We start from the raw sequence: 27,821 nt of genomic DNA, 5'->3' as shown, positions 1-27,821 counted from the left end.
AGAGGTTCTGGATTCAAAGGAAGATCATAAGAAAATTAACAAGAGTGAGTCGATGCTGTGTGCTAGAGATCTTCATGTTATTCACTTAACCGCCATTACACACACACAGGTGATTTCTATATTTGGAAGAAGCAGTTGAGGCTCTTAATATAGCTAGGAAGTGGGGAGGCAGGATTCCTACACCCAACATCAGCTTTTTAGGGAAACAGTGGTCCAGTAAGTTCCAGGAGGAGGGTCACAGAGAGGCAGGAGGGTCCACACAATGGAAGAGGGGAATGCCAGGGGTCCTACTCTACTCCCCCTTTGACCTAGGGTCATAGGGTTGAGCTTGTTTAAAACCACTACAGAGAGGCCTGTCAGGTACCAGACGACCACCAGGTCCCATCAGCTGAGTGTAGGCGGAGCAGCCCTGGAGAAGTCAGGGCCCAGAGTAAACACAGGGATTTGAGGGTGGGAGCAGGTGTTTGGGGCGGGTTCAGCCATGCTCATCGGGTGTCATCGCCTCCAGTCGACACAGCAGGTAGACAGAATGGCCCACCCCAGAGAAGAGCGTTGTCAGGCAGTCTTGAGAGGTCCAGGCAGAAAGCGTTACGGAGTTCTAGCAGCAGAATCAGGACCACTGATGCTGGAGCAGGGTTTCGAGAGGAAGGGGCTCAGGTCCTAGACAGACTGAGCAGAGCAGGGCAGAGAGACACAGTTCAGCTCACAATAATAGTCTTGTTCACCTAAGACTTTCAGGACTTCGGCGGTTCTGTAGAGCCCCAGGACAGGGCTCCCTCCTCTTGGGAGACAGGATCAAGTCAGCACGTTTCTCCTCTGCTTTGTCACTGTGTTCATTCGCTGATGGCACTTGATCACAGGCCAGAATGTGTCTACTTCACAGAGATCAAAACTGAAAGGGAGGACATGGTTTTCTGTGTATAATGGATTCCACCCATTGTGCCAGCCTAACTGTAGTCTCAGCGCTTCTGCCTGTGTTCATTGCAGCTCTGTTGTGAGCTCTCAGCTGTTTATAAATGACATCGTGCCTCCCTCCAGCATCATCAGCAGGGCTGTGGTTCACCTGGTCCCCTCTGCTGTCTTTCCCAAGAATGAGAGGTCTACTGGGAGCCATGCATACATACCCTGTTATTATCCAGCCCATCTTAATTAAGCCCCTGTCATGCACCAGGTGCTGTGCTAGGCTTGGGGGCCCCGGCGGGTGCCCATTCACCTATAACACCCACCTGTGTGAGCAGTATAAGCAGAGAGAGGGCATGTTGGCGCCCATGGAGGCTGGCACAGCCTCGCTGTCCCCATTCTGACCTGCAAGAGGCAGCGTTGTTACCCAGAACACCTGGCAGTTGAAAGGAGACCAATGAGAAAAGGGAATCTTACAAAGCAACAAGGGAAAAGCTCAATAGTAAAGGGGATATCAGGCAGGAAGACATAATCTCCAAAAAAGAAACACAAGTGGCCAATAAGCTTGGGGCAAGGGAAGAAAAAAACTCCGCCTCCCTCCTAATAAAAAGAAGGCTTGTTAAAACAGAATACTTTTTTTTTTTTGCTTATCAGATGGAGGAAAGTTTGAAAACATGGTCATAGCCAGAGTTTTTTGAGGTTTGGGGGGAACCTACGTACTGCTGGCAGAGGTTTCAGTTGGCACCGTTTTTCTGGAAGGCAGTTCATGTAGTTTTGCAAAAGTGTTGATTTTGTACAGACCCTTTGGCCCAGCAATTTCACCTTTAGGAATTTATCCCAAGATTGTGCCAAGTTTCAGCTACAAGGATATTCATTTCGACAGTGTTTACAGCAGTAAAAAAAAAAAATTTAGGAACTTGATTATTATGTGTCCATAAGATTGAATACTATAATAAAAATCTTATGAAAGAATATTCCATAAGACATAATGTTTGTAATATGCTGGTCAGTGTGAAAAGCAGTTTACAAAGCAATAGTGTAGAAAATGATTCCAATTTTTAAAAGGAAATATGTACAAAAAAAGACTGGAGAGGTTTACAACAGTTTTGAAAATGGTTGCCCCCTGCCCTACAATGGTATTGCAAGTAATTTTCTTCATTTTTTTATATTTTTTGAGAAGGAGTCTCTCTCTTTCTCTTTGGAGTGCAGTGGCACTATCTCGGCTCACTGCAACCTCCACCTCCCAGGTTCAAGCAATTCTCCTGCCTCAACCTCCCGAGTAGCTGGGATTACAGGCGCTCACCACCATGCCCAGCTAATTTTTGTATTTTTAGTAGAGACGGGGTTTTGCCATGTCTGGTCTCAAACTCCTGACCTCAAGTGATCCGTCCTCCTTGGCCTCCCAAAGTGCTGGGATTACAGGCATGAGCCACCTTGCCCAGCCCTTATTTTCTTCCTTTTACTTGTTTGCATTTTCCAGATTTTTATTACAGCTTGTGTAAATTTCACTATAAAAAATGAAAAAACCTTAAGAGTAATTTTTAAAAGAAGGGAAAAGCAGCTGGGTTTAATAAGTTACAATCCCCCAGAGGAGGGATTAGGAGAAGACCCTACAAAGGAGGCCAAAAATTCAGGATCATTGTTCTGGGAAAGATTTAGCAGTTGAATACTAAAGCATTACCACAGATTGGAGAATCCAGGAAACTAGGTGGAGCAGTGTACACATATACAAATCCAGAGATTAAGATACCTTTTAAAATGTTGCAAGACCACATATTTTTTTAAATTTCTTTCTGGGACGGGATTAGAGTTTCTGGAAATGTCTGAAGCCCTTGGAGGATGAGGGTGGGAAGGTCTGGAAGGGAGACAGAGCCAGGTGGGGGGCGGTAGAGCTTTGAGGTGGGGACAGAGCCCAGGTCAGCCCACCACTGCCTTCAGGACGTGGCTTGCACAACCTTAGGCAACTTCTCAGACTTCTCTGTGCCTCAGTTTCCTCCCAAGGATAACAATGATGCCTACCACATCAAGTGAATTAAAACACTGGAGTGTTGAGAGCAGTGTCTGCTGCTCAGGCTGGCCTCAAACTCCTGACCTCACGTGATCTGCCCGCATTGGCCTCCCAAAGTGTTGGGATTACAGGCATGAACCACCGCGCCTGGCCCTTACTTTCTTTCTTTTATGTGCTACTTTCTCTGTGTGACCTTTGGCAATTCATTGGCTTTCTGTATTTAATTTCCACAAGATGAGGATAAATTAAAAAATTAAAAACTGAAAAACCTAGCTAGGCATGGTGGCGTGTGCCTGTGGTTCCAGCTACACAGGCAGCTGAGTAGAAGGGTTGCTTGGGCTCGGGAGGTCAAGGCTGCGGTGAGCTGTGATCACACCACTGCACTCCAGCCTGGGCGACGTAGCAAGACCCTTCTCAAAAAACGGCAGCACAGGCCGGGCGCGGTGGCTCAAGCCTGTAATCCCAGCATTTTGGGAGGCTGAGGCGGGTGGATCACGAGGTCAAGAAATCGAGACCATCCTGGTCAACATGGTGAAACCCCGTCTCTACTAAAAATACAAAAAATTAGCTGGGCATGGTGGCGCATGCCTGTAATCCCAGCTACTCAGGAGGCTGAGGCAGGAGAATTGCCTGATCCCAGGAGGCGGAGGTTGTGGTGAGCTGAGATCGCGCCATTGCACTCCAGCCTGAGTAACAAGAGTGAAACTGTCTCAAAAAAAAAAAAAAAAAAAAAAAAAAAAAAAATGACAGCGCAAAGAGGAAAACCTTCCTGAATTCAAAGTTAGGTCCCTCTGGTTCAGGTAGTTCAGTCCATGAACGGACATCGATGCCTTGTAGGTGAATCCCAGCTAGGCGGTCAGCTCCATGGGAAAGACCCCTACTCACAGCAGGGCCTACGTTATAATAGGAGCTCATCGAATGTGCTTGTTGAATGAATAAATCAGTTTGGTACTGTGAGCTGGATGGAGATGCATGATAATAGATTTCCACATCCATCATTCCCAAATATTTAGGGATTTTTCTGCTTGTTCTTTTATTAATGGTTTATAGCTGAATACTGCAGTAGTCAGCATATTCTGAATAATGTCACTGTATCTGAATATCTGAATATGTTGTATCGTAATGTCTTCCATTTGTCCCTGAAGCATAGCTGCCTTCTGCAGTTGCTGAGTACAGCTTATAGAAACTTGTAAATTAGGTTAAGTATGGTGATCATGTCATTCACGTCTTCATTGCCAGAATCTTTCTGTGTCTTTATTCCATCCATTACTGACAGAGGTGTGTTTAAAAATCTCCCATTATGATTATGAATTTGTCTGTTTTTTCCTTTTAGTTCCGTCAGTATTTATTTTACGTATATTAAAGCTAGGCATACACATCTGGAAGAGTTACATCTTCTCTGTGGATTGACTTTCATTATTGTAAACTGTCCCTTTTTGTCTCTAGTAATGTTTCTTGTCTTAAAGTCAGCTTTATCTGACTTCATACCGTTTCCCGGTGGGTAATGTATATATAGTATATCTGTTTCCATCCTTTTACATTAAGCCTTTGTGTCTCTTGTAAGAATTAAAAAGCTGGATTGGGCTGGGCATGGTAGCTCACGCCTGTAATCCCAGCACTTGGGGAGGCCAGTGCAGCTGGATCACTTGAGGTCAGGAGTTTGAGACCAGTCTGGCTAACATGGTGAAACCTTGTCTCTACTAAAAAGACAACAATTAGCCAGGCGTAGCGGTGCACGCCTGTAATCCCAGCAACTCGGGGCTAAGGCAGGAGAATCGCTTGAACCCGGGAGGTGGAGGTTGCAGTGAGCTGAGATCACGCCACTGCACACTCCAGCCTGGGCGACAGAGCGAGACTCCATCAAGAAAGGAAAGAAAAGAGAGAGAAAGAGCTGGATTGTTTTGTTATATTCATTCTGATGACCTTTGTCTTTTAATTGTATTTATTTTATCTGATGTAATTACTGATGTATAGGAGTTTAAAGCCACCATCTAATATTTTTTCTATTTGTAACAGTTTTTTATGCTACCTTTTCTCTGTTTTATTGCTTCAATTTTGGAGTAACCAAGTATTTTTAATTGTACTGTTTCCCCTCCTTATTAACCTTTTAGTTCTACTTTCCTTTTAGTATGTGGTTCTTACAATGATTCCCATAAAGATTACAACATGCATCTGTTAGACTTGCTAAAGTCTAGTCGAAAATAGCACTTTTTACTGCTTCCCAGGCAGCACCAGAACCTTAAACCACTTGAACTCCATTTTAGGCCCTCCTGCCTTTTGTGCTATGGTTGTCATGTCTGTTTAATAACCCATACATTTTAAACCCCACGAGACATTTTTACTGTTTCCCACACCTGGTCTTCAGTTAGATTTCCCTGCGTCATTTCCCACCTCACACCTTTCATTCCTTCCTACGCCTCCTTACTGACATGTGGGATGATTTTTCCCTTTGCCTGCAGAATTCCCTGTAGCACTTCCATCTTGTGGATATTCTGGTGACAGATTCGCGCCTCTTTTGTTTATCTGAAGTGTTCTTATTTTACCTCCATTCTCTTCACTGGGCACAGATTCTAGGCAGACTTGCTTTTTTCAGCCCTTTGCAAATGTTGTGCCGTTAACATCTTGCCTCCTTGTTTTTGTTGAGGGGCCAGCTGCTAGTCTTTCTGCTGCTCTAAGGTAATGCGGCTTTTCTACCCTGACTGTGTTTAAGCTTTTTCTTCCTGTCTTGTATTCTCTGCAGTTGGATTCTGATGTGCCCAGATGTGGTTTTCCTCGTAAATTACACTGTGTGGGCGTGATATCTTTTGTCAGTTCTGGAAAATTCTAGGCCATTATTTCTTCCATTGTTTATCCTCTGCACTTCCTTACATCCTGTCTCTGCTCTTCCCTGGGATTCCATTTACGGGAATGTCAGACCTTCCCGTGCCCCAGCTTCTAGAGTGCAGCTTTTCAGGAACGCATCGGAAAGCCCGGAGCTGTTGAACAGTCCCTTCATCCTTGGCAGATTCTGAATCCCCCCGTTTCCCCCATCCCTGGAGGCGTCTGCAGCTTTGCTTAGCTTCTCACCCTGCTGAGAACTGGCCAGTGTCTTTCAGGGAAAAGCAGAGACATACGTGAGCCTCACCTCAGTGCTCATCCCATCTCTCTGGATTCTTGGCTCCTTGAGTCCTTACTGCCTTGGTAGCTTTCTTGTGTCTTCAGACATATGTTTTTAGTATTTAACCTTCCTTTTCTAGTTGTTCTTGGCAGGAAGCTTTATCTACTACAAACTAGCCTGCTACATCCAGAGGCAGATGTGTTGCTGAGCAGAAATGACAAAGAGGTGGTTTCTGTCCCTTGGGGCTGAGGGTCCAAGTGGCAGAGCCAGACACGACAGCGTTGTAAAGCACAAGCAAAACACGACGCCAGAGGAAATCAGAAAGACATTCACTCCGATTGGAGGACCTGGGAAGGTCTCCGTGAAGATCAGGAGGAATTATGCCATTTGCCATTTGGAGGGGAGGGGACGGGGGCGCATTGTTCTAACTGAAGTTGGTGTAGGCTGATACGATGGGATGTGTGCCATGGGCAGGGCTGGAGTGAGGGAAGAGAGACACTCTCGAAGCCGGGAAGGTAGGCACGTGCCACATCATAAAGGCTTTTGTATCCAGGCTGAACCAGGACATTTTTTACATGGGGTGGCAGGTTGGGAGTGACCCGTTCTGGCTTTGCTTGCACTAACTGTGCCACTCTGATAAAATCTCCAGTCCTCTCTTGTTCTTGATTTTGTTGTAAAATAAGAAGCCTAATAATACCTACCTCTTCTGTTCTCCAAGGTTCTTGTGAGGCCTAGGTAAGCTTGATAATGCAAATGTGCTTTGATGGGACTGATGCGTGGCCGGGACGCTGATTCCCTTCACGCCCACATCACTAGGGGGTCAGGCTGTGTGTTGGTAGCTGCTGAGGGGCTATCACAGGAACCGTCGGTCACTTTCCGGCCTTGATTGTGAGTCATAAAATGAGGATGTCTGGCCCTCTGGCGACATCAGAAAGCTTTCCAGAATCCTCAGTTCTGACCGTCCCCCAAGCTCTAACGTCTCCAGCCCAGCATCCTCCTTGGGGCAGTGGGTGCTGCTGGTCACCCAACAGACATGGAACTGCCTCTCTTCAAGGCAGATCATCCCTCCATGGGCAGCTCTGGACAGCTCTGACTACAGGAAAGTTATCCAGTCCTTCCTCAAAGGTAGTGTGCCATGACTGAAGGAATGTGATCAGCCTACTCCTCTGTACAGGGTTAAAATAAAATACCCTGTGTCCCCCACCATTTCCACCTGCTCATCCTGGTTTGGGTGCCTGCATCTTTCTTCACAAGACAACAAGCAGCCCTTTTAAGATAGTCTCCGTCTTTCTCTGAATTACCGAAGAACCAAGATACACAAGGTCTCTTGCTACGTGATTTCACTCAGGAATTCTTGGAGTTAGGCTCCATCAGATACAGTGACCACGACCTTGAGGATTTTTTTTTTTTTTTTTGGGCTGGACTCTCACTTTGTCACCCAGGCTGGAGTGCAGTGGCACAATCTCGGCTCACTGCAACCTCCATCCACCAGGTTCAAGCGACTTTCCTGTCTCAGCCTCCCAAGTAGCTGGGATTACAGGCACCTGCCACCGTACCCAGCTAATTTTTGTGTTTTTGGTAGAGACAGGATTTCACCATGCTGGCCAGGCTGGTCTTGAACTCCGGATCTCATGATCCACCCACCTCGGCCTCCCAGAGCACTGGGATAATAGGCATGAACCACCGTGCCTGGCCAACCTTGAAGATTTTAAAGCTCATTTAGCATTGCAGTCCTCAATGCTGATGGGAAAATTAGAATTCACCTAGCAAATGCTCCTGTAGTGCTTTGGGGAGCCATTCCTTTAATGGAGGGTGGGTGTGTTGAGTATCCTGCCCTTGTCCCTTCAGACTTGCTGCCCTCCTTCTCCACCAGCCCCCATGTTCCAGGAGGCTGGTCCATGCGGTCTTCCTAAATGGGCTCCCTTGACAGAGGCTCCGAGTTGGAGGGGGCTCGGTATGCTTAATTAGGAGGCACCAGAAAGTTTCAAAGATGGGAGGAGAGGAAGCCCGGTATTTATTCCCATTTCCTCATCCCCACATTGCCATGGGTTGGCTCTGAGACCCTCCAGTGAAGGCACAGCTCCTAAGAGAGAGCTCCCTCTGCCACTCTGCTGTTCTCACCCCCAGGCTCCCTTCAAGCCTAGGGTGGTAACCCCCGCTGAGTTGCCAGCCCTGGGGTGTGACACCAGCCTTTGTTAGTTCTGCAGAACTGCCTTCATGTCCGTAGTCTTAAAAAACTCTCCTCAGGCGGGGAGCAATGGCTCATGCCGGTAATCCCAGCACGTTGGGAGGCCGAGGTGGACGGATCACAAGGTCAGGTGATCGAGACCATCTTGGCCAACATTGTGAAACCCCGTCTCTACCAAAAGTACAAAAATTAGCTGGGCATAGTGGTGGGGGCCTGTAGTCCCAGCTACCCGGGAGGCTGAGGCAGGGGAATCACTTGAACCTGGGAGGCGGAGGAGGTTGCAGGGAGCCAGATTGCACCATTGCACTGCAGCCTGGTGATGGAGTGAGACTCTGTCTCCACACACACACACACACACACACATTCACTCTCTTTCTCTCTCTCTCTCTCTCTCCCCCCCCCCGCCCCCTCCTCAAATTAAGTTGGAGTGTGAGCTGTTCCCTGCCAGGAACTCTACTGGAAAAAGCATTCCAGAGAGATGGGAAGATGGTGGGTAAAGGGGTAGGAACTCGTAGCCCTGCGTGGTGGAAATGGAAGGTAGGAGTGGGGCTGGATTGGTGTCGAGAATGGACAAGTTTTCCATATTAAGCCAAGGGGTATGAAATTGCTGGTTCTTTTTGTAGGTCTCCGTAGCCCCATCTTCCCAACCTAACGCATCTCTCCTCTCTTCCAGAAAACTGCTGCTGCTTCTGTACCCTGCCTGTCCTTCCCAACTGCTCAGGGCCCCTTTGTGGAATCCTCAGCCCGAAGACTGGGATGGAGAGGCCTCTGTGCTCCCACCTCTGCAGCTGCCTGGCTATGCTGGCCCTCCTGTCCCCGCTGAGCCTGGCACAGTATGACAGCTGGCCCTACTACCCTGAGTACTTCCAGCAGCCAGCTCCTGAGTATCACCAGCCCCAGGTCCCTGCCAACGTGGCCAAGATCCAGCTGCGCCTGGCCGGGCAGAAGAGGAAGCACAGCGAGGGCCGGGTGGAGGTGTACTATGACGGCCAGTGGGGCACCGTATGCGATGATGACTTCTCCATCCACGCTGCCCACGTCGTCTGCCGGGAGCTGGGCTACGTGGAGGCCAAGTCCTGGACCGCCAGCTCCTCCTACGGCAAGGGGGAAGGTAAAGGCTCTGTGCTTTGGATCTGAATGCTGTCACCTGGCAAGGCCCAGAGCAGCCTTCCCTGAGGGCAGCCTGGGAGAGGACGCTGTACACACTACAAAGCGTTAACTCCTGGTGATGCCCCATCTCGGGACTGGCATCCTTCTGTGCCCACACAGGCTGCACCCTGCAGGAAGGCGAGAGGGAAGGGGTCTTTAGGAGGGGCACAGTAAGTGACTATACTGATTTGTCCAGGATTTTTCTGGCTTTAGCACAGAAAGTCTCACATCCTGGGAAAACCAGAACGGTGGGTGACCCCAGGTAGGGGGTGAAATGACACTGTGCTCCTCCCTCCACGAAGGGTGCTCTGCCTGGGGACTGCATCAGCCCAGGGGAGTGAGTGGCACTTTACTCCAAATCGTCCTGTTAGGAAAGCCTCTTGCTCTTCCCCGCAAAGGCTCCCACATGCTAGAGTTCGCTAACGCTCCCCACATTCCTGGATGTAGAGTTCATCTTTTAACACTAACCTGCTCTTGTGAGCTTGGTCACGATAGGAACAGAGATGTTTTGGGTTTTTCACCGTTGGTTAGCCTAGTCTTTCCTCCCTTGGGAGGTTCAAATTTATTACTTTATTTTTAAAAATTGTTTTAAGAGCTGGCTGGGTATGGTGGCTCACACCTGGAATCCCAGCACTTTAGGAGGCCAAGGCAGGCTGATCACTTGAGGTCAGGAGTTCGAGACCATCCTGGCCGATACGATGAAACCCTGTCTCTACTAAAAATACAGAAATTAGCTGGGCATGGTGGCCAGTGTCTGTAACCCCAGCCACTTAGGAGGCTGAGGCACAAGAATTGCTTGAACCCAGGAGGTGGAGGCTACAGTGAGCCAAGATTGCAGCACTGAACTCCAGCCTGAGTGACAGAGTTAGACTCTGTCTTAAAAGAAAAAAAATTGTTTTAAGAGCTTTGCGGCAGGACAAGTTTGAAGTCCTGAACCTAGAGATGAGTCTGTGCTGACCTCTGACACAACACTTTGTAGGAAGACATGTACCTTCTCCAGCCTCGTTTTTCCCCAGGAAGTTGGGCTCTCTAAGAAACCCTGAAACCCTGGCAGTGTATGTTCCCACAGAGGAAAGACATAAGAGTGAAGGGCATTGTTTCTTTTTAACAATGTTGCCGGGCGCTAAGAGCTTCCCATCTCTGGGTCAGCCAGGCACAGGAAGCTCGCACCCCCGACCCCTTCGGGTTAGCTGCAACCCAGGCTCAGTGCAGGTCTGCCTACTGTACTAATACAGAGATGCCCACACTCCTGTCCTGGACTAAAGGGTTAATGCCACGATGACTGCATAAGGATCGCCCAAGGGAGCTCCAAATACAGAATATCGAAGACCTCAGCCCCCCGTAAACTGGTTTCAAAGGTCTGGGCTGGAGCCCAGGATTCTGTCACTTTTGGAAACCTGCAAAGTGACAGGTTTGGGAGCCATTGAAATTGATAACTGTTATTCTTCCTTCCAACTTTTATTTCTGTTATTCTAGCAATTATAGGAGAAAGGAACTGCCATCTCATACACATCTCACCTCCATGCAAATGAACATTTCCTGTTGCGGTGACTCACTCAGGAGGTAGAATGTTCTCTGCAGCTCCCTCGGGGTTCCCTAGCAGCGATGAGAGCCACAGCAGTGAGGTTAGCAAATGCCAGGCTTTAGAGCCCACTTCCTGTTTTCTTTAGAAAAACGTCTGATATTTCCACATCTCTGTTGATCCGGCTGGCCGAGCGATCCAGGGTAAACTCAGATTCATGTTTTCTGTTTCAGACTTTCCCGTGCTCATTATCTTTGATGAGGGGCACAGTAAGTGACCAGCCATACTGATGGGTCAGTATGGTTTCCAATGACTAGGTGTTTTTCCAGTGAAATTTTATTTCAATGTAAATTTCAAACTTACCTGTCGTCAGACAAGGGGACTGTGGTTTCTCCCTGTCAGGAGTAGGCATGGGGTAGTAGGGGCAGGTTTTTACCGAGGTGGGACTTCGCCATCCAAGCATGACGAAGAGTGAAAAGTTCCAGGGAGTGGAGGGAATAGGATAGGGAACAGTTAAAATCAGGGTCTCATCGCTTCTCGGCCTTTTGGCTAAGATCAAGTGTAAAATCAGGGTCTCTGGAGACTGTGCTGGGTAAGGAGGGTGGTAATACGTGGAGAAGTTGGATTGTGCATAGCCACTGTGATCAGTGGATTGTGGGTCTCTGTTCAGATGGAGATTCAAGAAGTTTACCGAAAGATGGAAGGAGCTAGGGGTGCAGAACAGGAGGAGTGAAATGGAGATGAAAGGGTGCGGTCTCTGCTAATGAGAGACCTGAGCTTTGACCATAGGGTAGCAGCTGGAGCAGGATGGAGGACAGTCCCTGAGAGAGGAGGAGTGTTAATGAAGAGACCAGGAGTACTGGAGAGGTCATCTTGGTGGACATGGAAACCATCAAGGATCGTAAAAGAAATAATGTCAAAGAGAGGATGGGAAGAAACAGATGCTTTAAAAAAACCAAAAAAAACAAAAAAAAAAACACTGTCTTGTGTTCCAGGTTTTACAAGTGTTCCAGGTTTTACAAGTTAAGCTGCTTATGGGAAGTGGTACTTGGTTTATGACATGAGAGACCTTTTACATTTAAATGTATTTGAATTTACCAGCATCAATCCAGATCTTTATCCCTGGGTACATGGTGGGCACTCAGTAAATATTAGCTGATCGATTCATTGTTATTTGGCAGAATAGGAAAAACAGTTGGCAGAAACAGTTCTGGGTATAGTGAACACAGAACGTGGCCAACGCCCAGGGCTTGCTCCCGAGGGGCTCAACGTGCAGGTCAGACTCTGTGGATAAGGCTGCCCCCCTCCAGGACTCCTCAAGCTCCCCTGGAGTTCAGGCTAAGAGTAATGCAACCAGGGAGGGCACCAGGGATGTCCTGGATTTTCCAGCCCGGCCTGTCCACAGATGGTTCTCCTCAAGCATCTCTGAGCTCGGGCAAACCATGGGCCCTTTTAGGGAGTTCTGGAGGGAGCAGCTGTCTTGTTTCCCAACCCCTGGTCAGGGTATAGCAAGCAGAACCTAAGGTGGTTGTTGTTCTTGCCCTGTCTTCAGAATCAGGAGGCTGAGCCTATTCCCATTCACATCCTTTATTCTTTAGACCAGAGCGATGAAGCCAGCGATAACCACCTTGTGACCACACATATTTTTCTTTCCTTTTCTTTTCTTTTTTCTTTTTTTCTTTTTCTTTTTTTTTTTGAGACAGAGTCTTGCTTTATCATCCAGGCTGGAGTGCAGTGGTGGAATCTCAGCTCACTGCAGTCTCCGCCTCCCTGGTTCAAGTGATCCTCCCGTCTCAGCCTCCCAAGTAGCTAGGATTATAGGCGTGTGCAACCAGCTGAATTTTTTTTTTTTTTTGTATTTTTAGTAGAGATGTGGTTTTGCCATGTTGGCCAGGCCGGTCTCAAACTCCTGGCCTCAAGTGATCCGACCACCCAGCCTCCCATACTCAGCCTCCCAAAGTGCTGGGATTGCAGGCTGACCCACCGCACCTGGTCTTGACCCCACAGATTCTAACTTGAATAATTTCCATTGCCCTGGGCTCTCACATTCCAACTGAATTTCATGTATGATTTTTATCTTCCTAATGATCTGTTAACTTGTGTATATATCTCTTCTTTCATCGGGAGAGGCATTGGAAGGAAAAGAGTAAGATAAAATTTGGCTTCTGATTGAATGGCTTTCTTGTGTCCAAAGTTTTGACTCTTATCTTGCATCCCAAGGACACGGCTCTCCTGGCAGCTCTGAGGAGGCATCTGGACTGTGCCTAGAACCACCTTGCTTTCCAGAAGGCTGACCCAGAAGCTGGTTGCACTGGAGTCAGAGTAGTCTAGTTAATGAGCCCTAAGTATATAGAGAAAAAAAAAGGGGGGCCCTGTTGAGTGGTTTATGCCTGTAATCCAAGCAGTTTGGGAGGCTGAGGCAGGTGGATCACTTGAGATCAGGAGTTCGAGATCTGCCTGGCTGACATGGTGAAGCTCTGTCTCTACCAAAACAAGACAAAAATTAGCCAGTCGTGGTGGCATGCGCCTGTGGTCCCAGCTACTTGGAAGGATGAGATGGGAGAATCACTTGAACCTGGGAGGCGGAGGTTTCAGTGAGCTTTGATTGCACCACTGCACGCCAGCCTGGGCAACAGAGTGAGACACTGTCTCAAAAAAACCAACATGAAATGTGTTGTCATGAAATGAGGCCAAATGAGTATACCATGCATGGTGATACTGTCTTGGGCTAAGGACGAATTAACATACCCGCCTTCTAAGTAGAAACTGACCAACCATATGAGGAAGGGGTCCATGGAAGATTGTTGGGGATCTTTGCAAGGTTCATAAGAGAGAAGCTCTTTGGGGCAGGCTTCGTAGGGTCTCTGGTTTGCAGCTCTTCTCAGTTCCGTTGATGATGCACTGGTCGATTTCCAGGTCCTTAGCGAGGGGGGTTTCTCTCACTGCACATGGAATAGGGTGCCACTGCTTTTCACCGTCTGCGACACTTGCACAGCTCTGCAACAGAATGTTCCACTTAGAACGTGGAGGGTCTTTTCCATTGCTAGTACTTAGCAAGACAAACATCAGTTTGTTGTTGAGACAGCAATTGATTAGGGAGTGTATGTTTCAGTGAAGCTTGACTGCTTGGAAACCAGGCCAGATTGAGAAGCCAGTTGGAAAACCTCAGCCCAGATGTTTTCAATAAGCCCTTTGTTCTCCAGAATGGATCTGCAGTGCTCTCGTTTGAATCTTGTCTGGCATCCGTGAGAGCAGACACGTTTCAGCGGGGCCTGCACGTCGGGAGACTGGCCCCGGGGTCCTTCTTGATCTTGAAGAGCCTCTGTTTCTCTCCTTGGTTTTCTAATCTCTCCAATGGGAATGTTTCTATTTGTTTTCCTCTTGCATCATGGAAGCAGTATAATTCATTGCTTTTCTGACTGACTGGAAGAAGGAAGGGGAAAGGGAGGTTGAAAGTATACCAGGCACATACCTTACCTCATCAAGTCTCCATGGCAACCTGTTTGCTCAGCATCATTATTTTGGCTCTAGAAATGCGAAGCAGGTGTTGAAGCCATTGACCACATTATACAGTGGCCCAGTATGTGGCAGATGGAAGTGGAACTCAGATTTGTGTGTCTCTGCTGCTATTCTGTAGACTCCTACAAGGAGCTGTGAGAAAAATGAGAGGTTTAGTTTTGTTTTCTTTCATTTTGCAGTGGCACTTTTAAAAATCACTATTTGAAAACCCTCTAGCACTTTATAAAATTTTTAATTGTGGCAAAACGTGCATCACATACAACTTGCCACCTTAACTGTTTTTTCTTCGGAGAAAGGGTCTCACGGTCACCCAGGCTGGAGTGCAATGGCACAATCACAGCTCACTGCAGCCTCAGCCTTCTGGGCTCAAGCGATTCTCCCACCTCAGCCTCCTGAATAATTGGGACTACAGGCACGCACCACCATGCCCAATTAAATGTTTTGGTTTTTAGTAGTGATGAGTTCTCACTATGTTATCCAGGCTGGCCTCAAACTCCTGAGCTCAAGTGATCCTCCCACCTTGGCCTCCCAAAGTGTTGAGATTACACACATGAACTACACCCAGCCCAGCCTTAAATTTTTTTTTTTTTTTTTTTTTTTTTTTTGAGACAGAGTCTCGTGCTGTCGCCCAGGCTAGAGTACAGTGGCGTGATCTTGGCTTACTGCAACCTCTGCCTCCTGGGTTCAAGCAATTCTTCTGCCTCAGCCTCTCAAGTAGCTGGGACTACAGGTACACACCACCTCACCCAGCTAATTTTTTGTATTTTCAGTAGAGATGGGTTTCACTGTGTTAGCCATAATGTGCTCAATCTCCTAACCTTGTGATCCGCCTGCCTCGGCCCCCCAAAGTGCTGGAATTACAGGTGTGAGCCACCACACCTGGCCGACTTTTTTCAGTGTACAATTCAGTAGTGTTACATATGTCCACGTCGTGGTGCAGCTGTCATCACCATCATCGCCAGGATTTTGCCATCTTGCAAAACTGAAACTCTGTACCGATTAAACAACCCTCCTCATTTCTTTCTCATGCCAGGCCCTGGCAGCCACCGTTCTACTTTCTGTTTCAGTCAATTTGACTCCTCTGGATACCCCATATAAGATTTGTCCTTTGGGACTGGCTTATTTCACTCAGCATAATGTCTTTATGAATCATCCATATTGCAGCAGGTGTCAGCGTTTTCTTCTTAACAGGCTAATATTCCATTGTATGGATAGACCACATTTTGTTGATGGACAGTTGCATTCCTTCCACCTCGTGGCTATTTTGAATAATTCTTTTATAAACACAGGGGTGCTAATATCTCTTAGGAACTGTGTTTTCAATTCTTTTGCTGGATCATATGGTAATTTTTTATTTTTAATTTTTTAAGGAAACATCTCTCCTCTCTTTTCTCCTTTCTCCATTCTACTTTCTCCTTTCCTCTCCTTTCTTTTATTTCGTCTCACTTTGTCACCCAGCCAGAGTGAGATGAGGTCCACGGCTGGAGTGCAGTGGCGTGATCTTAGCTCACTACAACCTCTGCCTCCTGGGTTCAGGTGATTCTCTTGCCTCAGCCTCCTGAGCAGCTGGGATTACAGGCGTGCACCACCACACCTGGCTAATTTTTGTACTTTTAGTACAGACAGGGTTTGTAGCATGTTGGTCAGGTTGGTCTCGAACTCCTGACCTCAGGTGATCCACCCGCCTCGGTCTCCCAAAAGTGCTGGGATTACAGGCGTTAGCCACCACACCTGGCTCACCATGCTGTTTTCTATAGCAGCTGCACCATTTTGCATTCCTATCAACAGTGCGCATGGGTTCCAATTTCCACATCCTCGCCAGTACTGCCATTTTCTGTTTCTTTGATAGTGGCCATCCTAAGGGTCTGAGGTGGTGTTTCACTGTGGTTCACCCTCCAGCACTTTGCACACTGAATTCTCTACTTAGTGCAAGTGAGGTTAAAAAGAAAAAAAAAAAAGTAAGCACAGTCCCATGGCAGCTTCTGGAACATGACAAGGTGGCTCTGTGGCCAGTCTGGCTGGGCTGTCTCTGAGTCAGTGATGGGAAACGTGGGGAAGTGAGAAGAGCACTGGACAGGAAGTCACGGCCCAGGCTTCTGGGCTCAAGGGGCGGTGGATAATCATGTCACCGCGTCCCCTTGGTATAGGAAGAAGGAAGACCAAGGAGATGCTACATGTGCAAATGCCTTAAAAACCTCAAACTAGGCTGGACACGGTGGCTCACACCTGTAATCCCAGCACTTTGGGAGGCCGAGGTGGGTGGATCATGAGGTCAGGAGATTGAGTCTATCCTGGCCAACATGGTGAAACCCCATCTTTACTGAAAATGCGAAGATTAGCCGGGTGTGGTGGTGCATGTCTGTATTCCCAGCTACTTGGGAGGCTGAGGCAGGGGAATTGCTTGAATCCCAGAGGTGGAGGTTGCAGTGAGCTGAGGTCACACCACTGCACTCCAGTCTGGCGACAGAGCAAGGCTCCGTCTCACAAAAAAAGAAAAAAAAAAAACCTTTTACCTTCAGTGGCAAGAGAGTTTAGTTTTTCCCTGAGGGGTCCGGGTTCAGCCTCTGCTACAGATAGAAGGTGAGACTGGCTAGTTCTATAATCAGTGTCACTAAAACATCATCATCATCTTTGTCATCATCACTATTTTTCAGCTACCGTGGCCGGCAGTGAACTAGGCACGTGCTTCATAATGTCTCTCATCTGCACGCAGCTGTGCAGCTGAAGTGTCATTGTTAGCTCTGCTTTACTGACAAGCGAAAGAGCCCTTGACCAAGATCCTACAGCCAAGCAGCTGAGCGAGAACTCAAACCGAGCTTGGTACCCCAAGCCCCACTCTTCGCACTATCCCGTGCGACTTCTGGGCTTAAATCTAATTTCTGTCCTAATCATGTTAACTCACCACATCCCCAGATCACTTCAGCTGCTTCCTGTGCTGTGGGGATCCAGGTGGTCTAGAGCTGTGTACAGTATCGTAAGATAATAAAAACTAAGTGACGGCCACACACAGCTGCCAAAATGAGATACAAATTCTCTTTCCATGTAAGACATTGTTGCCCCACGGAGTCTCAAACCTGCATTGATACAGTGCTTGGTTTCTCTCCTCTGCCTCCTCAGGGCCCATCTGGTTGGACAATCTCCACTGTACTGGCAAGGAGGCGACACTTGCAGCGTGCTCCTCCAATGGCTGGGGCGTCACCGACTGCAAGCACACGGAGGACGTCGGTGTGGTGTGCAGTGACAAAAGGATTCCTGGGTTCAAATTTGACAATTCGTTGATCAACCAGATAGAGGCAAGTCATGTGCTCTTCATGTCCGCTTCACGCAAACGTTATTCCTCCTCAATGCAACTTGCTTTTTCCGTATTGATTTCAAGAAGTGTGTGTGAGCAGAAGGAGTTACCTAACCCAATGGGATTAGATGCAAGGGCAGTCCAGGGAAGGATTTCTGGAGAAGGGAATCCCATCCATGGGGAAAGGCATTCTGGGCACAAGGAACAGGCTGGACAGAGGCACAGAGGTGTGAAGGTTGGGCTGGGATAAGCAGAGCATGATCTCAGGTGGAGTGCATCTGGCAGTAGAGTGAACTAAAGCTGGAAAGATGGGCATGAAACACCTGCTGTGCCGTGTTCAGGAGCTTGCCCTTTTGGGTGGGAAAATGTATTCATTATGAATTGCTGCATAACGAATTGCCCCCAGATTTTGCAGCTTAAAACAATGAGTCTTCATTATCTCACCCAGTTTGTGAGAATCAGGATTTGAGGAGCGGCTTAGCTACTTGATTCTGCTCAGGGCATCTCATGGTGTTGCATTTGGGCTGTCAGTGGCGTCTGGAAGGTCCCCTCCCATGCAAGGTCCTATGGTTGTTGGCAGGCTGTGGTTTCTTTCTAGCCATAGACTGCAGCCCTCCGTTCGTCTCTATGTGGCCCCTCCATAGGCTGCCTGAGCGGCCTCGGGACATAGTAGTTGTCTTCCTTCAGAGTGAATGAGGCAAAGGAGAGTGAGAGAAAGCAGAACATGGAAGTCAGTTTCATAACCTAATCTTGGAAGAGATAGGCCATCTTTTCTGCCATATTCTGTGGATCACACGGACTAGCCCTGGTAGAGTGTGGGAGGAGATCGCACAAGGGGTGCCACAGGTAGGATGGCCGGGACCATCTGGAAGCTGGCTACTGCTGGCCAGTGTGGCTGAGGATTGGAATCACTTCACAAATGCAGGTACTGGGGCCTCCCGCCTGACCTGCTGACTGAGAATCTCCTGCTATGGGACCAGGTTATTTTTCTTTGAGTGGCCCCAGATGATTCTGATGTTGCCAGAATGACCATTTCAGCTTTTGAAAATGGTCAGCAGGGCTTCTGACCGTTCTACATTTATGGCTAAATTTCAGGGTTAGCTTTCCAGCAAATTCTTTACCCAAACAATTAAATTTACACACACTGATTACATTACTCTTTTTTTTTTTTTTTTTTTTTTTTTTTGAGATGGAGTTTTACTCTTGTTGCCCAGGCTGGAGTGCAATGGTGTGATCTCAGCTCATTGCAACCTCTGCTTCCTGGGTTCAAGTGATTCTCCTGCCTCAGCCTCCTGAGTAGCTGGGATTACAGGAGTGCATCACCATGCCCAGCTAATTTTTGTATTTTTCATAAAGACAGGGTTTCTCCATGTTGATCAGGCTGGTCTCGAACTCCCAGTCTCAGGTGATCGGCCTGGCTCGGCCTCCCAGAGACCTGGTATTATAGGTGTGAGCTACCACACCTGGCCTACATTACTCTTACGGGCAACATTTGTGGGGCTTAGGACAGGAGGAGTTGGTAGCTAACACTCGTTTCCTCAAGGAACATGTTGGACATCACCCGCAAGGGATTGTGATATCTGCCCCAAATCCAGGCCAAGGAACCTTCACTGTGCTTCAGCCTCCAGTTGACCCTAGCACTGATGCAGAAGAAAGGCAATGAGACTGCCCTGTTCGGGCCCCAGAGGAAGTTCTCTAAGACTGTGGTCTTTATTGTCATGACTCACAGTCCTTCTCTCTCCATGTATGTTCCCAAGTGTGCTAGGAATTTGTCCAAGCCTGCATTACAGCATGGAAACGGATTTCCAGGCTTCTGTCAGCTGCAAGGAGGAGACTGCTGGTCGACACCTGGCAAATGCTGCTATTTTATTGGAGATAACAGATTGTGATGGAGTTGATGTACTTTCTTCAGTCTTCGTCTTCCGGTCACTGATGACAGCTTTGCTTTCCCTTTTTTGTTTGTTTGTTTTTTTGAGACAGAGTCTCACTTTGTCACCCAAACTGGAGTGTGATGACAATCTTGGCTCACCGCAACCTCCGCCTCCCAGATTCAAGCGATTCTCCTGCCTCAGCCTCCCGAGTATCTGAGATTACAGGTGCACACCACCATGCCCAGCTGATTTTTGTATTGTTAGTAGAGACGTGGTTTCACCCTGTTGGTCAGGCTGGTCTTGAACTCCTGACCTCATGATCTGCTCACCTCAGCCTCCCAAAGTGCTGGAGTTAGAGGCGTGAGCCACCATTCCCGGCCGACAGCTTTGCTTTCTTTACCATGAAGTTGATGATCTCAAGGATGGGCTTGTTCAACTCAGTTTCACAAAATTTTCCATCTCCATTCCTTATAACCTCATAGACAATAATTAGCCCCACTTAAATGTATCTTATCTCTCCCATGAGACTGGAAGCTCCCAGAGGGCAGGGACTCTATCTTATTCATCATCGTATCCAATAGATAAATTCTACGTACCTAATAGGAACAACATCTCCACCTCCCAAATTTTCTTCTCCCCAGAAATGCAAACCAGAAATTGTTACTCCTTAGGTGGAGAATCTCCCAGGTTGAAACATTAAATTCAACAGCAGTGAGAAGCACATGGACGCAAGTCATTTCTTCACAGCTTGCTCTGCCTGCTAGGACCATGAGCTGATTAGTAACATCTTGGATGGGCCTCTGTTCAACCTAGAACCTCAGGGTAATCCACTTGGAGTGTCCAGTGAAGACCCACCCTCTTGGCATAAGAAAGTCATTAATGGTTTGAATAAAAAAGGAAGAGAGACCAAAACATCAGTGAGTTTTGTATGGAGAACGTGAGAAGGCCTGTCTACCATTACCAAAAAAAAAAAAAAAAAAAAAAATGATTTTGGAAAAAGGACTCTGAGTGGCACGTCATTAGATAAATGTTTGCTGAATGCCTACTAAGTGCCAGTTCCGATGCCTAGCATTTCCAGGAAGAAATAAAATGGATCATAACAAAAGCAGAGCTTTTATGGGGCAGAATAAGACTGAAAAAAAAGGCTAGAGAGAACTTACTTATTCTGGACGGGCTGAGATTCCATGATGGGAAAGCTTAGCCCCTACCTTTATTCTGGGCATTTGTTGGGTACCTGCTGGTTTGGGACACCAGCAGGGAAAGAAAACATGGTCCTTGTCCTCCAGCTCACAGAGGTTCTCCGCAGACACCCTGAGGTCTAGGCCCTTGCATGACCTACTTTCAGCGGGTACCGAAGGGAAGAAGTTGCAGATCATCAGTGAAAGTTCACTCAGTCTCTGCAAGACAAGATGTGTACCTTGGAGAAAGCTGGGGATCCTTCCAAGGCAAGGAGCATAGGCCCTGTTGAATCTCCAGAAACCCAGAGCAGGCAGCCTGTGGAGATGTCTGGCTTAAAGGGACAGGTGACATCCACAGCTTTCTACGCTCCGCATTTTCCTAGAAGGGCTCCCTCTTGCTGTCAGACAGATCAGGCCAGTGACCAGGAGCCGGAGGGGAGCTTTCTGGCCCAACCACAGAGACTGCAGGAACTTTCACTGATGATCAGTTCCCTGCAGCTTCCCTTTGGTACCCGCTGAAAGTAGGTCCTGAAAGGGCCTACACCTCAGGATGTCTGGGGAGAACCGCTGAGTTGCCAGAAGCTTCTTGTAGCCCGGGCTTTGTGGCTGAGGCTCGTGCTTACTGGCAGTGCTGGCCTGATGGGTGGAGAACCACCTAGACCACCTACGTGGGATATTTGTGGGATGCTGAGACGCTTCTCCAAAATACCTCCTGGAACAGCTTGTGTCAGTAGCTGAAGTCATAGGATCGTTACTCTCAGCTGAAGAAATGCCCTCTATTAAATTTTTGTGGACAAGAAGAAGAGACGAAGCTTCGGTGGACATGCATTTGGGTGAAGTCATGAGCACACTGACTAATGATACCCAGGGTAACTGCTGACTAATTTGTGTATAAACAGAGTGGATAGTCTCTGATGGTGAGCCCTAGGGCTCTGCTCCGGCCTCCCCATCATGTTTCAGGAATGTTTGTGGCAATTAAAAGGCATACTGATAAAATCTGTGGGAGATACAAAACTAGGAGAGATTGCTGGAGTATAAAATTAATGGAATGAACTTTCAGAAAAACTGCTGTAGGTTGAAATAACAGGCCCAAGCTGTAACATCTTAGGGATGAATAGAAGGTCCTATATCAAAGTTCATGAAGAAAAACACAGCCCCAGGAGTGCAGACTTTAGGGGAAGTAACAAAAAATCACTGATTTTGTTTTTTTTTGAAAGGCCTGGTGTGGTGGCTGATACCTGTAATCCCAGTACTTTGGGAGACAGAGGTGGACAGATTGCTTGAGCCCAGGAGTCTGAGACCACACTGGGTAATATGGCGAGACCATGTCTCTACCCAATTAAAAAAGTTAACCTGGCATGGTGGCACGTGCCTGTGGTCCCAGCTACCTGGGAGGCTGAGGTGGGAGGCTCGATTGACCCTAAGTGGTGGAGGTTGCAGTGAGTCCTGCACTCCAGCCTAGGTGACAGAGTGAGACCCCGTCTCAAAAAAATAAAAGAACAAATCTCTGAGAGGGCAGTGGTTGACTAAAAGCTCAGTATCAGCCGACAGTATGACAGGGCTGCTTGGAAAAAAAAAAAGTGAGTATCAACCGCTTTAGTGATAGAAGAATTCGTTCCCTAAGCTCTTTGCCTTTTGGACCGATCACTGACTGCAGGGTTCAGTTCTGGATCCAGATGTCCATCAGGGGAAAGGCCAACAGGATAGAGACAAATCCGGAAACCGTATCACAGGGAACTGAAGTTGTCAAGAGGAAATACGGGGAGAGATGGTTCTCTTCAAATACTTGAACTACTACCATGCAGAAGAATGTTTACAATGTATTCCAGCTCCCGACTGGGCACCATGGCTCACACCTGTAATCCCAGCACTTTGGGAGGCCGAGGCAGGCAAATCATATGAGGTCAGGAGTTCAAGACCAGCCTGGCCAACATGGTGAAACCCCCATCTCTACTAAAAATACAAAATTAGCTGGGCATGGTGCTGGGCACCTGTAATCCCAGCTACTTGGAAGGCTGAGGTTGAACCCAGGAGGCGGAGGTTACAGTGAGCCGAGATGGTGCCTGGAGAACAAGAGCGAAACTCTGTTTCAAAAAGAAAAAAAAAGAATATATTCCAACTTCCAGAGCCAAGGCGAAGGGGACTGTGATGGGAAATAGATCGCCGCTCAGATCTCCGCTCAGTGGAGTTCCTGCAGTAGACAGCTGTACCCTAAGTTAGGTGAGCTCCTCGTTGGTGGAGGAGGAATTTAAGCATGAACTGGACAATCTCTTGCCAGGAATATTGTGGTCAGATGCCTACATGGGGAAGTAAGTGGAATTAAGTGATTGCCAAGTTTTAAGACCCTTGCTACTCAGTGTCTGGGAGAATGCACTCATCCCACATAGCCTACCAGCTGGATATTGACATTGCACACAGAGAGTGAGGGGGGCATGTGTGAGAACACAGAGAGTGAGGGGGGGTGTGTGAGAACACAGTGAGGGGGGGTGTGTGAGAACACAGAGAGTGAGGGGGGGAGTGTGTGAGAACACAGAGAGTGGGGGGGGTGTGTGAGAACACAGAGAGTGAGAGGGGGTGTGAGAACACAGAGAGTGAGGCGGGGGGTATGAGAACACAGAGAGTGAGTGAGGGTGCCTGCCAGCCAGCATGTGTATTGTGTGCTTTGGGTCTCTCTGTCTTTTCTCCAGCCCCTGATGGCCTTGATCTTGAAACCAGGTGCAGACTTTTCACTCTGCATATCAAGGTGTGAGAGTTAAAGCCCTCCCTCGACTTCCCCCAGTTTGGAAGGGGCGAATTCAAAAGTGGCCTGGAACAAAATGTCAGTGAATACTTTCTCATGTCTTGTGACCCCTGGTTGTAGACCACTGGGCTAATGAATGTGATGAGGGCATCCACGTCCCTTCCCACAGCTACTCTGCAAGAGTGTGGGCTGGGCTCTGTAACATTCACCCTCAGTAACCCCTGGAGATTGGGGATAGAGCACAGATAATTACAGATGACCCTCACAGCCCACGCTTCCTCCAGAGTGCACTGGAATTCCCAGAGCAGAGAATGGAAGAAAACTGCATCAGTCTAGACCAAGTTCATCCTACTCTGGAATGCCAGAGGCAAGAGTCACTAAGCCCTGGAGCCTGGCTGATGGAATTTCACTTAATGAGCTAACTGTGCTTCCCTGGACTCCTACAGCTGCTTGGAGAATCCTTGGGGGCTCCTGATAGTTTGTGAATTCCCCTCTAGAGGAGGAAAAAAAATCACGCCTTCTTCATATAAATGGCCCCACCAAGGGAAAGTTCATAGGTTCGTACCCTAAGCTGCCTTTTGACCAGCATCCAGAACAATTGGGCAAGGGTTCACTTCAGCTGGGTAGTGTCCAGCAAGTTGAATTCAATCCCTTTCAGCTGCGACGGTCTGTAGTCCAGTGGCAGTGGTTTCTCCATCAGAAAGACGTAGTGTGCATTCATCATTTACAAGGTAGTTTTAAATATTCTGTAAGGAAACAAAGTCAGATGATTGCTGTAAAAGTGCTTTGCAGACTCAAAAGTGCTGTACTGGATTAGTCCTACCACTGAATCACCATCCTCGGTTCATTTTATCCAGGAAATTAACCAGGCAGGTTCTCAGTTTTCCCCTTCTCTGACATAGGCTGTACCGTCGTATCTTGTATATTCTCAGTTTTGGACTCCAGAATTGAAGGCAGAACCCCCGGGCTCTAGTCCCAGTGGAGACTGGAACTCACAGCTGTATGTCCAGAGTGACTGACCCTTCCTGGGTCCCTGGTCACTGTCCTATCAAACAGAAGTTTGTCTGAGTATAAAGAAACTGAGTTTTAGGTCAGTCCTCAAAACTTTGTTAAAAGGAGGTAAGTAGGAACAAATAAGCAAATGTGAAATACTCTTGGCTCCGAGTGAACAGATCTCTTTTAAACCTGGCAAACGGAGCCCCAGCCAAACCTCCCAGGATTTCAGAGCCTCTTAAATCGAGAGGCTTTGTTTCCGCCCGTGGCGGGTCGACCAGTTGGAAAAAGCATTAGATAAGGAGAGATGACAAATCCAGATGCCCTGCTGAGTAAACCTCTGCTGCCTGGCTGCTCTGCACGTGGCCAGGTCATGTGCTCAGGAAGCTTCGTGGCTGGGCTCTGTGTTGTTAGATCAGGGAACATCCTGGCCTTTTTTCTTTTCCCCACCCTACCTTCTTCCTTGCCCATCTTTTTTTTTTTTTTTTTTTTTTTTTTTTTTTTTTTTTGAGAAACAGAATTTCACTCTTACTGCCCAGGCTGGAGTGCAGTGGCGTGATCTCTGCTCACCAAAACCTTCACCTCCCAGGTTCAAGCAATTCTCATGCCTCAGCCTCCCGAGTAGCTGGGGTTACAGACATGCACCACCACGCTCGGCTAATTTTGCATTTTTAGTAGAGATGGGGTTTCTCCATGTTGGTCAGGCTGGTCTCGAACTCCTGACCTCAGGTGATCCGCCCACCTTGGCCTCCCAAAGTGCTTAGATTACAGGTGTGAGCCGCTGTGCCCAGCCCTTACCCATCTTCTCAAGGCTCTTTTGCAAAAAGCAATTTCATTACCAGAACTGACTGGAAATCCCCAGGCTGTGAGATTTAGGTGTTGCCTATCCCCTGAATGACCTCTGAGCCTCAGTTTCCCCTTTGTAAAAGTGGGCAGCCTCAGAGGTCTTGAGGGGACAACAGAGGGGTGATGAGGACAGAATGAGGAGAAAGCCATTTGTTTCCACCCTAGGGGAGAACCTTGTCCCCCCATTCTCTGCTCTCTCATGTTCTCTGGGAAGGACGCTGAGACGTGAAAAAGCCCTTTCTTCCCATCTTAACCACAGAGGCTGAGACTGCTGTGAATTAAGTTTTAAATTCCTTGGGTCCAGGTTTTTATTCGTCACAGTGAGCTGCCAAATGTTTCAGCATTGTGCTCCCAGTGGCAGCTTTGTCTGTCTGGGGGCAGCAGAGGTGGAGGGCTTCAGCCTAAAAGGGAAAGGTCTCTAGAAAGACGTCTGAAAATTCTGAGCCCTTTCCAGCCAGGAATCTCATCCCTCCCCTGGCTCCCACCAGAGAGGTTGCACTGGGTGGTTTTGGGAATCAAGGAGGCCTGTTTTCATTCCTGTGCAGTTTAGAAGGTAGTGGTTCCTCCAAGCCTAAATATAGACCCCGTTCCCAGCTGGTCCCAGTGTAGCTGGATGGCCTGTCTGTAGGAGGAAGAGAAATGGTAGCAAGAGGGTAGTTTGTGCCAGAGTTTTCAGCAAGGGCGGAAGAAGCCATGGTGAAGGCTTACAGCCTGAACCCTCGGGCTTGCTGAACTGTCTGGCTGGACAATCAGATGAAGCGCTCCTGGGTTTTGTCTCCCACCTCACAGGGAGCTTGGGCAAGAGGTTATTTAAGATCCCATCCAGCCAGGCAAGGTGGCTTACACTTGTAATCCCAGCATTTTGGGAGGCCAAGGTGAGTAGATCACTTGAGGTCAGGAGTTCAAGACCAGCCTGGCTAACATGGTGAGAACCCGTCTCCACTAAAAATACAAAAAACTACCTGGGTGTGGTGGCACACGCCTGTAGTCCCAGCTACTTGAGAGTTGCTTGAACCTGGGAGCTGGAGGTTGCAGTTAGCCAAGATCGCGCCCCTGTACTCCAGCCTGGGCGACAGAGCTAGACTCCGTTAAAAGAAAAAAAAAAAAAAAAAGATCCTGTCCCGCCCTCGCATCCCACGATTCTATTTACTAATAGTCTATATGTCACCTAGGCTTGCCAGCTACCACAGGGACACAGAAGGAAAGCGGTTCTAAGGTGACCTGTTTTCCCAACTGAAAATCTGAAATGCAAAAGGGTGGGAACTTGGTTTCCGGCCCAGGTGTTGCAGATACAATGCTTTGAAATGTGTAAATACCATTATAACTGTTTGTGAGACGAAATAAACCAATACGCAACCTTATCATTTATTTATTAAATTGCACATGAATAAGTAGCCTTATAATTTGTTTTAGATGAAGTAAATAAATGACCAGGATGTACTCGAACTTTGGAGAGTGTGATTGGGTGCTTAGTTGCATGGCGGTTTGGAGGAGAGGTGAATGAGGAAACCTGTGGGAAAGTTGCTATTGGGGGCTTGATCTGGGCTGGAGAAAGCCCCTCCTTTCTGGCATGGGCAGCCCCGCTCTGCAGGGAGGGCTGGTGACATGACTAGGGCAGAGTGGGCAGTGGGCAGCCTGGTTCTGCAATGAGCGTAAGTGGCTTAGTTGAGTCACCTCAGCCATGCTGGGTGTCAGTGCCAAGGAATCCCCCTCCTCATCTCCAGGAGGCTTTTGCTGAGGATCTGTTCATTCATTCACCCGATACATTTCAATCGAGCACCAGACCCTACGCTAGGCATGAAGATAAAGGGAGTGATGGAACAGACCATCTTGCCCACCCTGAGCTTTCCATCTGGCAGTAGTGACTGTGTTACCATGGTGATGATTGCTGTGAAGAGAAGCATCAGATTCCCCACCAGGGTGTGTGGCGGGCAGTCAGGCCTGACCAGGACAGGAGGAACTGCCTGGGTCACAGGGGCTGGTTGTTGGAACAGGTGTCCCACCGGCTTCCTGCTGACAGCAGGGCTTGCCTGTTCTCCAAAGAAGCAGCCTCTGTTACCTACCCAAGTGGCTGCCTGCTTGGAAAATGAAACAGAGCATTCCGTTCTCCAGCAGTGTTGCAAAGCTCTTGATTTATAGGAGGAAGGGCACGACAGGCTACTGGCTCTTTCCTTTGGTGGTGTCAGCATGACCTCAGCTCTCCAGGCCACCCCCATGCTGCCCCCAGTGGCCTCTATCACCTAGACCTGATCAACAAAAATTGTTGAAATGCCTTTCCTCTCTCCTCTTCTTCCATCTGGAAGTCATAGGCTGGAGAATGTTAACAACAGCTTTTTTTTTTTTCCCGGGACAGAGTTTCACTCTTGTCATCCAGGCTGGAGTGCAACTGCGCCATCTTGGCTCACTGCAACCCGTGCTTCCTGGGTTCAAGCGATTCTCCTGCCTCAGCCTCCCGAGTAGCTGGGATTATAGGCACGCACCACTATTCCCGGTTCATTTTTTTTATCTTTAGTAGAGA

At 48.1% G+C, this 27,821-nt stretch overlaps 1 protein-coding gene across 4 annotated transcripts in view; it reads left to right on the top strand.

Annotated features, from left to right (window-relative positions):
- LOXL2 (lysyl oxidase like 2) overlaps positions 1-27,821 on the top strand; it is a 97,525-nt gene that overhangs the window by 15,774 nt on the left and 53,930 nt on the right. For all 4 annotated transcript variants that reach the window (XR_012513273.1, XM_003937173.4, XM_074384064.1 and 1 more), the window contains exons 2-3: positions 8,867-9,304; positions 17,501-17,676. Coding sequence is in view for 3 of the 4 variants with exons in the window: in XM_003937173.4 (XP_003937222.1) it covers positions 8,950-9,304; positions 17,501-17,676 (531 nt within the window). In the remaining variant the exon portion in view is untranslated. The remainder of the gene's footprint in view (positions 1-8,866; positions 9,305-17,500; positions 17,677-27,821) is intronic.

This window comes from Saimiri boliviensis, chromosome 13 (genome assembly GCF_048565385.1).
Source record: "Saimiri boliviensis isolate mSaiBol1 chromosome 13, mSaiBol1.pri, whole genome shotgun sequence".
NCBI lineage: Eukaryota > Metazoa > Chordata > Mammalia > Primates > Cebidae > Saimiri > Saimiri boliviensis.
This window is presented reverse-complemented; position numbering and strand designations above follow the sequence as displayed.